The sequence below is a fragment of the Mizuhopecten yessoensis genome, unplaced genomic scaffold (genome assembly GCF_002113885.1).
Source record: "Mizuhopecten yessoensis strain PY_sf001 unplaced genomic scaffold, ASM211388v2 scaffold716361, whole genome shotgun sequence".
Lineage (NCBI taxonomy): Eukaryota > Metazoa > Mollusca > Bivalvia > Pectinida > Pectinidae > Mizuhopecten > Mizuhopecten yessoensis.
In genome coordinates this window covers 2,928,102-2,941,199 of record NW_018480078.1, presented here as the reverse complement: position 1 = coordinate 2,941,199, position 13,098 = coordinate 2,928,102, and the positions used below count along the sequence as shown (strand labels likewise).

Below are 13,098 nucleotides of genomic sequence, written 5' to 3'. Positions count from 1 at the left end.
TAACCTCAATGTTATGTACACCTGACGTAACGTCAATGTTATGTATATGATGTATACCTGACATAACCTCAATGTTATGTATACCTGACATTACGCCAGTGCTATGCATGCATGATGTAACGTCAATGTTATGTATACCTGATCACGTATCGTCAATGTTATGAATTGTGTAGCTGACGTTATGCCATTGCTATGTATACCTGATCACGTAACGTCAATGTTATGTATATCTGACTTGACGTGAATGTCATGTATACCTGATCACGTAACATCAATGTCATGAATACCTGACGTAACGACAATGCTATGTATACATGACGTAACGCATAAATGACGTTAGGTCAATCACCAAATTGTAATGTCAACTTGAAGCATGTCAATTTTACCTGACGTGTCTTCAATGTCCTATATTTATTATCGTATGGCATTGCCACTAAATAACCCTTCCATATTCAGGTGGAATTCGTGTAGTCTATGAATGTCATGAGTCGAGTGTTGACGCCATCTTTATCACGACGTCATAATTGTTTCGTTGTAACCACTGGCCCTCCTTTGACAGTTGGCTGGTACAATAAATACATTATTTGGACTAAAAGCTGAATACTATCATTAATGCAATTCATTTTTCTATGTGATAAAAATGTTTACTGTACCGTGCACTAAAGAATATACTGGGCAAGGAATTTTCACTAATTCTTGTTTATCTGACGCACCAAACAGTCTCATGAATTATAAAAGCACCACATGTTTCAAGTGTACATAGGTTTTATTGAAATGTGTTAAATGAATCATAAACAGTATAATAACTAGCCGCGGAGTTCGCTTTCTTAATATTTCCTAAACGTCTTACCGAATGCGCCTATGGTGTACCGGAAGTTGATGTATTGAGAGTTAACTCCCTTGTTTGACAACTCGATAGTGATTGCGTTAATAATTTGACCATGTTTTATACGTAAGTGACTCACCTTAATGAAAAAAGACCTGTTTTCTACACGACATTTGTCATTTACTTAAGAAACGGTTCACACTCTGGTTGAATCACATTTGCTGACACTGGTTAACTTCGGGAATTCACACGCCCATCATTACCTGTCACACCGATGATTTTTTCATCTGGCGATTGACATCCGACAACGTATTCTGCTGTAACAGTGATGTGATTCATGTACTAGATTCGTTACAACATTATACTTACACGATTCCAAGATGATGCCAGGTCAGCCAAATACTTCATTGGGCAAGAAATTACTGGACAATCTACAGACCGACCTGAGGACGCTGTCATCCGAAAGCCGGAGAAAACATCCTAATGTCAAAGAGGTGAGTATCAGCAACATATGAAGTATACAAGCTCACAACAAGGTGTCTAAAGAATTTAAAATTATATGAAATTTGTCATGACCTTGGTTTGTTGTTGGCACCACTGACAAAGTTTCTTTGTTGAAACGACAGATTTGTAGATACAAATTTTGTAACAGAGTAGAAGCGGTGGTAGGTACGTTGTAAATATGGGGAGGGTGTCCCAGTGGCGCAGTTGTCTAATGGCATTCACAAAGATAGGTTGCTGATGTACGACCGCCATTGTCAGTGACAAACCCTTCTCGTTCTTTGAGTTTCTTGCTCGTTCTGTGAGTTTCTTGCTATATCTCTGAAAGATTTAGAAAACGGAGGGAGCGAAAATTGCTGCACTACTAGACTGGGTCAATCACCAACGACCAGGTAGCACAGTTGGTCAGAGCGTCTGTATAGAATTTGGTCCAGGGTTCGAATCCCAGTCTAGCCATACATTATTCCTCTCCTGTTACATGCATGTTTGTACGAAAGCAACAGAATGATAAGCAAACCTATAGCTAGTATTAGTATAGAAACATTAAAATGTGCCGCAAGAAGCTACCTGACGCTTTCCATTGGTGTTAACTACTATATCAACTATATCAACTAGTAAACCACTGATATGTTGTATGTCACTTTGCAACAATTACCAGTAATGTGTAGTTATAGCTAGTTATAGGGTAGCATTATAAATTCACCGAGGAATCTTCAACATCATCTAAAGTTTTGTGGTTCTACTTTTATGCATAAATAATACCTGCAACTGTACAACATGCATTAACAAGGTTAATAATAATTAAGCATTTATAAATAAAAAATGTAAGTTCATTGAACCAAATCTATTGTTTTTAATTTTTGTGTGGTATAATATAAGTTGATTTCCTATATTGTAGGCTTCAGAACAAGTCCAGCTAAGACTGAGAACAATTAGTGCCAAGAGTGAAGACATCATTTCAGGTTGGTATTTATAGCGGAGAAATCATCCATACGAGGTGTAGTTTACTTGAGCAAAACTCAAAAGTATATATTAACATACACTTTCAAGTTGAAATGATCTACATTAAAAGTGACCCCTTATCTCAATTTTTTCTAATTTCCAAGAAGATATCAAATTTCAAACCTTGTTACAAAATGGAGTTGACATTATACCTAATTATTAGGAATTGTTTGTATGAGGGTGTCCATTTTTTCTGATTGTTAATTGTCTTCAACCAATTGATGATATCAACACCAGTACTTAATTATGTAAATATTCCTTAAGTTTGGTAAAGTAATTCAGCAATAAGCCCATGCCTAGCATTAAGCCCACCCCCAAATCTTTTGCAGTTCAATAGAAATTCAAACATGCAAAGCTATTTTATTGCCGTGTTATAAGCCCATCCCCCTACTTCTTTGAGCGAAAGATTTTGAGTTGGCACCAGGGGCTATTGTAGGATACATACCAATTTTTTTGAGTGTTAATTGTTTAATTTTAAGATAAATAATTAATTCTTGAAGTTAAGTAACATTTGTCTTACTGTGGCAAAATAAGTAACAAAAAATTAGGTTGTATTTAATATACAGGGTTCCTGTAATACTGATTGTGTCATATTTTAATGGGATGTTAAGACTTTTAATGTCCTGTACTATAAAAGCTTTCACTATATAACAATGTCAAGTAATGTGTAATATAAAAATGTACCTTTTTGACAGGTTTGTTGCCAGCCAGTGCAGAAATAGTACACCCATTTGTGCTTGGATGTGAAACCAAAAACTCCAAAATAATCCAGCTATGTCTGATGACTGTACAGAGACTTATCTCGCACGAGGCCCTGTCCATGGTAAGTACAACTTAACAATGGAAATCCTCCTTGATACAGTACTCAAGGGGTTTTGCTTTCTTATGTTCTCTTCACCCCTGGAATATGTCATAATCGACAAAATTGAAGTGGCTGTACGCACCAACTTGTACATGATACAAGTAGACAAGTTTGATCCTTTGATGTTCAAGAAAGAATCACAAGGCAGAGTAATGGTAAACTTGACCGGCTTTGAAGGTTGGTGTCACTCCTCTGAAATTTTCAAAGTACAGGTATCAGCTTAACATTTGGCTAGGTCATTTCATCTGAAACCAATCATATAGCTAACCATGTGCCTTCAATTTTGCTATTGAAATATTCCAGGGGTGTAGACAAAGTATAAATTTAACCTCTTGAATCTCGAGGATGACTGGTAATGAAAGCCTAGCCATCTGTGTAAGGAGGTCAAGGTCTTAGAAGTGAAAAGAATTGTGAAATTAACTAGAAAAAGCTTTTTAATTAAATTGCATCTAGCAAATCGCAAAATTTCAAAAGTAAGATGTTTCATGATTTTTACTGAAATTCAAATTATTAAAAAAGAAATTATTTTTTCAAATTTGTAAACCGATTCAAAGTTACAAATTAATTTCCCGTAAATAGTTTGTGGGGACATGTAACGTTTACTTGTTGTGCTGTGCTCTGAAGACAGCCTCCCTTTAGCCGAAACATGTCAGCACGTAGAAAGTAAATCAAACATTACATTTTGTACTGGATTCAGTGGTGTTGTTGCTCATCATTTCTATTTTCGTTTACTTGATGTGTTGTAGACTGCAGCCAACAATGTGATACAGATGCTATGGCAGCTGATGGAAGCTGGTACAGAAGAGCTCAAACTTCTCCAAACTGCCATCCTACTTATTACAACCAACCTTGTAGTACAACATGAGTCGCTGGCTAAAGTAAGTACACGCATTGCTCATCATTCAGTAAGTGATTATGTGCCAAGGTACACACATTGCTCATCGTTCAGTAAGTGATTATGTGCCAAAGTACACACATTGCTCATCGATCAGTAAGTAATTACGTGCCAAGGTACACACATTGCTCATCGTTCAATAAGGGATTATGTGCCAAGGTACACGCATTGCTCATCATTCAGTAAGTGATTACGTGCCAAGGTACACACATTGCTCATCGTTCAGTAAGTCATTATGTGCCAAGGTACACACATTGCTCATCGTTCAGTAAGGGATTATGTGGCAAGGTACACACATTGCTCATCGTTCAGTAAGGGATTATGTGGCAAGGTACACACATTGCTCATCGTTCAGTAAGTCATTATGTGCCAAGGTACACACATTGCTCATCGTTCAGTAAATGATTATGTTCCAAGGTACACACATTGCTCATCGTTCAGTAAGTAATTACGTGCCAAGGTACACACATTGCTCATCGTTCAATAAGGGATTATGTGCCAAGGTACACGCATTGCTCATCATTCAGTAAGTGATTATGTGCCAAGGTACACGCATTGCTCATCATTCAGTAAGTGATTATGTGCCAAGGTACACGCATTGCTCATCGTTCAGTAAGGGATTATGTGGCAAGGTACACACATTGCTCATCGTTCAGTAAATGATTATGTTCCAAGGTACACACATTGCTCATCGTTCAGTAAGTAATTACGTGCCAAGGTACACACATTGCTCATCGTTCAATAAGGGATTATGTGCCAAGGTACAAACATTGCTCATCGCTCAGTAAGGGATTATGTGCCAAGGTACACACATTGCTTATCGTTCAGTAAATGATTATGTGCCAAGGTACACACATTGCTCATCGTTCATTTACATTTTGTACTGGATTCAGTGGTGTTGTTGCTCATCATTTCTATTTTCGTTTACTTGATGTGTTGTAGACTGCAGCCAACAATGTGATACAGCTGCTATGGCAGCTGATGGAAGCTGGTACAGAAGAGCTCAAACTTCGCCAAACTGCCATCCTACTTATTACAACCAACGTTGTAGTACAACATGAGTCGCTGGCTAAAGTAAGTACACGCATTGCTCATCATTCAGTAAGTGATTACGTGCCAAGGTACACACATTGCTCATCGTTCATTTACATTTTGTACTGGATTCAGTGGTGTTGTTGCTCATCATTTCTATTTTCGTTTACTTGATGTGTTGTAGACTGCAGCCAACAATGTGATACAGCTGCTATGGCAGCTGATGGAAGCTGGTACAGAAGAGCTCAAACTTCTCCAAACTGCCATCCTACTTATTACAACCAACGTTGTAGTACAACATGAGTCGCTGGCTAAAGTAAGTACCCGCATTGCTCATCATTCAGTAAGTGATTATGTTCCAAGGTACACACATTGCTCATCGTTCAGTAAATGATTATGTACCAAGGTACAAACATTGCTCATCGTTCAGAAAGTGATTATGTGCCAAGGTACACACATTGCTCATCGTTCAGTAAATGATTATGTACCAAGGTACAAACATTGCTCATCGTTCAGAAAGTGATTATGTGCCAAGGTACACACAATGCTCATCGTTCAGTAAGTGATTATGTGCCACGGTACACACATTGCTAATCGTTCAGTAAGTAATTATGTGCCAAGGTACACACATTGCTCATCGTTCATTAAGTGATTATGTTCCAAGGTACACACATTGCTCATCGTTCAGTAAGTCATTATGTGCCAAGGTACACACATTGCTCATCGTTCAATAAGGGATTATGTGCCAAGGTACACGCATTGCTCATCGTTCAGTAAGGGATTATGTGGCAAGGTACACACATTGCTCATCGTTCAGTAAATGATTATGTGCCAAGGTACACACATTGCTCATTGTTCAGTAAGTGATTATGTGCCAAGGTACACACATTGCTCATCGCTCAGTATGTGATTATGTGCCAAGGTACACACATTGCTCATCGTTCAATAAGGGATTATGTGCCAAGGTACACACATTGCTTATCATTCAGTAAGGGATTATGTGCCAAGGTACACACACTGCTCATCGTTCAGTAAGTGATTATGTGCCAAGGTACACACATTGATTATCGTTCAGTAAGTGATTATGTGCCAAGGTACACAAATTGCTCATCGTTCAGTAAGTGATTATGTGCCAAAGTACACACATTGCTCATCGTTCAGTAAGTAATTACGTGCCAAGGTACACACATTGCTCATCGTTCAGTAAGTAATTACGTGCCAAGGTACACACATTGCTCATCGTTCAGTAAATGATTATGTGCCAAGGTACACACATTGCTCATCGTTCAGAAAGGGATTATGTGCCAAGGTACACACATTGCTCATCGTTCAGCAAGGGATTATGTGCCAAGGTACACACATTGCTCATCGTTCAGTAAATGATTATGTGCCAAGGTACACACATTGCTCATCGTTCAGTAAGTGATTATGTGCCAAAGTACACACATTGCTCATCGTTCAGTAAGTAATTACGTGCCAAGGTACACACATTGCTCATCGTTCAGTAAGGGATTATGTGCCAAGGTACACACATTGCTCATCGTTCAGTAAGCGATTATGTGCCAAAGTACACACATTGCTCATCGTTCAGTAAGTAATTACGTGCCAAGGTACACACATTGCTCATCGTTCAGTAAGTGATTATGTGCCGAGGTACACACATTGCTCATCGTTCAGCAAGGGATTATGTGCCAAGGTACACACATTGCTCACGATGAGACCTTGATAAAGATCAGGCAGCTGCAATAAAAAAATATCATGAAGAAAAATCAGAAATTAACAGTTTTTAAAATAAAGGTTTCTTTTATAAAAGTTAACTAGTTGACTTTATACCAAAATTAACATTCGTATATTAACTTTCTCCTTAAAGCTAATGCAATATTGTTTTATTTCAAAACGTATTTAATTGTGACTTAAAAAATCTATGTACATGCTAGATAAAGATTATGGAGTGACATTTTCTAGTTAAGACAAAGACTTCTTTGATGAATAAACTTTTACTCATTCACCCCTAAAGACACACTTGAACTCTTCCAATTCAATGGTCAGAATAGTTCATTATGAAATTTCAGGGGTGAATGAGTTAACCCTTGCACCACTGTAGACTACAATGGACTCATCCATATCAATGCATGGTAGAGTCTACGAAAGTTACATACAGGTGAAAGAGTTAATTTACCTTCATTACACTCTATTTTGTAGGCATTGGTGCTGTGCTTCAGACTACACTTCACTAAGGACAGCACCACCATCAACACAGCAGCAGCCATTATCAAACAGCTTGTCAGTAACGTGTTTGAGCGGGTCATAGTGGAGGACAGAGTCCAATCGCAGGGTAAACTAATATAACATAAATATTTCTATGTATATACTCTCTAAGTCCCATACCATGCAATTTTCTTTAAAATATTGAGTCCTAGGATATAACTTTTCTGAAACATATATGATATTTCTCTCCATGGTCCCCACTTCCCAAAAGTATTATTTCCTAGGTTAAAACTATTCTGTTATAAACATTGCCTTTCTCAACCCGCTCCCTTTTCCTTTCCTTCATTCCTAAGGTCAAACTATTACGTCACAAGTATTCTAGTACAATAACCTAAGTGTACTACTGATTCCTGTTCTCTTGCTAAATGTTATGACAGGACTTGTTTACCAAAAATATTTTCTTCATTTTCTCACCGTCTTTTCCAAAGAATCCTGTCAACCTGCTGAATTTTCATCCTTTGGCCTTTGGAAACAAACTTTCTCTGTTTAAAATTTGTCTGTGTGATCGATCTTACCAGAACTGTTCATTTACATTCTTGTTCAAAGATCAAAAGGATAAAATAAAATAGGGGCAAACATTTCTCTTTTAATTGTAGCTAGATGTAAACATTTCCTATTGTAATGTAACTAGATGTGAACATTTCCTATTGTAATATAACTAGATGTAAACATTTCCCATTGGACTGTAACTAGATGTGAACATTTCCCATTGGACTGTAACTAGATGTGAACATTTCCTATTGTAATGTAACTAGATGTGAACATTTCCTATTGTAATGTAACTAGATGTGAACATTTCCTATTGTAATGTAACTAGATGTGAACATTTCCTATTGTAATGTAACTAGATGTGAACATTTCCTATTGTAATGTAACTAGATGTGAACATTTCCTATTGTAATGTAACTAGATGTGAACATTTCCTATTGTAATGTAACTAGATGTGAACATTTCCTATTGTAATGTAACTAGATGTGAACATTTCCTATTGTAATGTAACTAGATGAGAAAATTTCCTATTGTAATGTAACTAGATGTAAACATTTCCCGTTAGACTGTAACTAGATGTGAACATTTCCCATTGTAATGTAACTAGATGTAAACATTTCCCGTTGGACTGTAACTAGATGTGAACATGCCCCATGTAATGTAACTAGATGTGAACATTTCCCATTGGACTGTAGCTAGATGTGAACTTTTCCAATTGTAATGTAACTAGATGTGAACAGTTCCCATTGGACTGTAACTAGATGTGAACATGTCCCATGTAATGTAACTAGATGTGAACTTTTCCAATTGTAATGTTACTAGATGTGAACATTTCCTATTGTAATGTAACTAGATGTGAACATTTCACATTGGAATGTAACAAGATGTGAACATGTCCCATTGTAATGTAACTAGATGTAAACATATCCCGTTGGACTGTAACTAGATGTGAACATGTCCCATGTAATGTAACTAGATGTGAACATTTCCCATTCGACTGTCACTAGATGTGAACATGTCCCATGGACTGTAACTAGATGTGAACTTTTCCAATTGGACTGTAACTAGATGTGAACTTTTCCAATTGTAATGTAACTAGATGTGAACATTTCCCATTGGACTGTAACTAGATGTGAACATGTCCCATGTAATGTAACTAGATGTGAACTTTTCCCATTGGAATGTAACAAGATGTGAACATTTCCCATTGTAATGTAACTAGATGTAAACATTTCCCGTTGGACTGTAACTAGATGTGAATATGTCCCATGTAATATAACTAGATGTGAACATTTCCCATTGGACTGTAACTAGATGTGAACTTTTCCAATTGGACTGTAACTAGATGTGAACTTTTCCAATTGTAATGTAACTAGATGTGAACATTTCCCATTGGACTGTAACTAGATGTGAACATGTCCCATGTAATGTAACTAGATGTGAACTTTTCCCATTGGAATGTAACAAGATGTGAACATTTCCCATTGTAATGTAACTAGATGTAAACATTTCCCGTTGGACTGTAACTAGATGTGAATATGTCCCATGTAATATAACTAGATGTGAACATTTCCCATTGGACTGTAACTAGATGTGAACTTTTCCAATTGGACTGTAACTAGATGTGAACTTTTCCAATTGTAATGTAACTAGATGTGAACATTTCCCATTGGACTGTAACTAGATGTGAACATTTCCCATTGTTATGTAACTAGATGTAAACATTTCCCGTTGGACTGTAACTAGATGTGAATATTTCCCATTGTTATGTAACTAGATGTAAACATTTCCCATTGGACTGTAACTAGATGTGAACATGTCCTATTGTAATGTAACTAGATGTGAACATTTGCCATTGTAATGTAACTAGATGTAAACATTTCCCGTTGGACTGTAACTAGATGTGAATATTTCCCATTGTTATGTAACTAGACGTAAACATTTCCCGTTGGACTGTAACTAGATGTGAATATTTGCCATTGTTATGTAACTAGATGTAAACATTTCCCGTTGGACTGTAACTAGATGTGAATATTTCCCATTGTTATGTAACTAGATGTAAACAGTTCCCATTGGACTGTAACTAGATGTGAACATTTCCTATTGTAATGTAACTAGACGGAAACTTTTTCCATTGGACTGTAGACAGATGTGAACTTCCCCCATTTGAGTGTATGTAAATGTGATTATTTCCTCAACACAATTTTTGGGCAGTTGTCTGTAAAGTTTGATTGTATGATAATTTAGAAAATTATGAACTCAATATTGCAGAACAAAGATCCCCTTTGAATACGGAGGAGCTGAAGGTAGGGAGTAGGAACGCTCCCAAGTCACTGCGGCCCTGTGCTGGGGATGCCTACCTGTTATTCCAGGTAATCTAATTTCAAAAGGTTTTAGGGGAAGGGATAGTTCTAACCTATTCTAGATAAAGGAATATACAAATATGTACAAATGTACTTTTTTTCATTAATACAAAAACATCAGATTCAGGAAGTGGATTTTTTTTTATTTAGAGCTGTGCACATGGTTACATATAGAGTTTACAGTGAATATCTCCCTTTTTTTGCCCTTCAGATTTGTTATTTAATTTTGTTGATAGAAAACTTCAGTGAATTTCAAAAGTATTTTTTGAATATCGCAAAAATGAATATTGAAGTTTTCGCAGAAGTATCAAAAAGTGTCTTGATGATTTTAATGAAATAATAATGTTGAAACAGTTCTTTATTTGAAATTTGAAAAAAATTTGCAAAAATGGCCGTTATTACACTTTTATTATATATGTTTGTTACTAGGACCTGTGTCAGCTGGTGAATGCAGATCAGCCATTCTGGTTGGTCGGGATGACGGAGATGACCCGAACGTTTGGACTAGAACTATTGGAGGCTGTCCTAACATCCTTCCCAACAATCTTTCTTCAGGTATGCTCACACCTCCTCGAAGCAAATTCCTTTAAGGATTCCCCAAATCGCATCGTCGATTGGGACAATGCCTAAATAGTCGAAAGGGAACAACATAAAAAAGCGTGACAAATCAAAGAAGTAATCAAAATCAAGAAAAATCAACACATGAACAGAGACGAGGGGAGACACCATCTGAGTCATCTGTATGACCTGATACTGACATAATGGGGGAGGGGGCTAGATCTACACCCTACGTGTAACCTATTCGATGCAGTGTGTAAACGCTCTCTATCGATAGACGAAATGTCCCGGGTCAGGTGACATAAAAAATATACAATTTGGTCACATCATTGAACAGGTAAAAAATACAAATCGCACACTCAGTCATTGCTTGGCAAAGGGACCATTCGTTCTTGAAACGTTGCGACACGTGTAATACGTACATTTGTGTATAAAGCAAAACTTTGATAATACAATGTCGGTATTTTTTCTAATTGAAAGTAGATTATTCATTAAATTGTAAAACACATTCTATAGAAACTCTCAGGCTCTAAAAGGTTTTTAAAAAGATTGTGGTTTAATTGGTTGGATGAGTTAAAATTGTTATCCATATGTAGGAATTACTTTATGAACATTGTCTGAAATGAAAAGGTTGGCTTGTATTACAGACCAATTTCACAGGAAAAAGAATACATTACCTGTGTAACAATAAACATGTCTTATCAGATATAGCAGTTATATTATGAATGGATTGGCTGAGTGGTTAACACTCTGGTATTCCACGCAGGCTGCCGGGGTTCGATCCCCGAAGTCGTTGTATGCATGAAATATTCAGAAAAAGTGTTTTTGTCCTGTCCACACAATTCCAACCATCCCAGCTAGGTGGAGTATAAATTGGTCTGGGGTGTATGTTGCGGTATCTGTGCTGTAGCATTCAAGTGAGGTGGCACTATAAATGATACTGTTGGAAGCACGGTCCCACTACAAACAGAACACAATACATCTCCAGCACAAACCGAGGCATACACACATAGGGAGATATTAGCCAGGTGGCATAGGATTAGAAGCTAGCGCAGCTCCTGCAAATACCTCAAAATTGTATTAATCAATGTATATGCTAATTGTATTGATTGTATAAATTGTATATCTATGTACTGTAGATCACTTTAGAGTGGCTTATTCAAACTAGATAGGGCGCTATATCAAATGTTGTATATTATTATTTTTATATATCACTTTTATAAGGAAGCGAGGACTTCAGTCTTGCATGCTTTGTCTATACATGCTATATAGGCTAATGATTTATAAAACATCTACTATTTCACAGTGCTAAGGATGGGATAACTTTTGCTTTATAAAAGCTAATGTTATTGTTGTGTCTGTGTTCCTTTGAATACAAATTATGTACAGACTACTACTGATACACATCGTTTTAAAAGCAATGTCCATTATAACCTGGTGTAGATAATATACTTCTGTCGTAAAGGCTACATATTTCTTTTTGTTGATTTCAGCATCCAGAGTTTAGTTTCTTACTGAAGGAGCGAGTCTGTCCTCTTGTCATTAAACTCTTCTCCCCGAGCCTCAAGTACCGACAGGGGTTACCTTCCCCTCCTTCTCCAGCTCCCGTGGAGAAACCGTACTTCCCCATTGTAATGAGGCTACTGAGGATAGTATCAGCACTGATCAAACACTTCTACAAATTACTGGTCAGTCTCTAATATTTTAACAGAATGTCATTTGAAACGATTTTTACTAAGTGGTTTAATATGCTAAATCTAGGATTAGCTTCTGTTGAGGACATTGTGAACTATACAACAGGACCAAACGATGAAGAAAAAATGTTTCAAAAGACAGGATATGAGACTAAGCTAGATAAAAGTTGTCTTATAACATGTATATACATGTAAATACATGTAGCATTGATCAGTTACTAATAGTATGAATGGGTTACTTGAATTGATGGATCAGTTAGGAATGGGTTACTTGAATTGATGGATCAGTTAGGAATGGGTTACTTGAATTGATGGATCAGTTAGGAATGGGTTACTTGAATTGATGGATCAGTTGGGAATGGGTTACTTGAATTGATGGATCAGTTAGGAATGGAGTACCTGAATTGATGGATCAGTTAGGAATGGGTTACTTGAATTGATGGATCAGTTAGGAATGGAATACTTGAATTGTTGGATCAGTTAGGAATGGGTTACTTAAATTGATAGATCAGTTAGGAATGGGGTACTTGAATTGATGGATCAGTGCGGAGTGGCTTACTTGAATTGATGCAGCAGTTAGGAATGGGTTACTTGGATTGATTGATCAG

At 36.9% G+C, this 13,098-nt stretch overlaps 1 protein-coding gene across 2 annotated transcripts in view; it reads left to right on the top strand.

Annotated features, from left to right (window-relative positions):
- The first annotated feature begins 896 nt into the window (after nt 1-896).
- LOC110443862 (protein MON2 homolog) overlaps nt 897-13,098 on the top strand; it is a 433,581-nt gene continuing 421,379 nt past the window's right edge. For both annotated transcript variants that reach the window (XM_021488300.1, XM_021488299.1), the window contains exons 1-8: nt 897-1,320; nt 2,226-2,289; nt 3,025-3,152; nt 3,938-4,069; nt 7,321-7,453; nt 10,147-10,247; nt 10,668-10,793; nt 12,290-12,484. In XM_021488300.1, the coding sequence (XP_021343975.1) occupies nt 1,207-1,320; nt 2,226-2,289; nt 3,025-3,152; nt 3,938-4,069; nt 7,321-7,453; nt 10,147-10,247; nt 10,668-10,793; nt 12,290-12,484 (993 nt within the window). In that variant the 5' untranslated portion in view covers nt 897-1,206. The remainder of the gene's footprint in view (nt 1,321-2,225; nt 2,290-3,024; nt 3,153-3,937; nt 4,070-7,320; nt 7,454-10,146; nt 10,248-10,667; nt 10,794-12,289; nt 12,485-13,098) is intronic.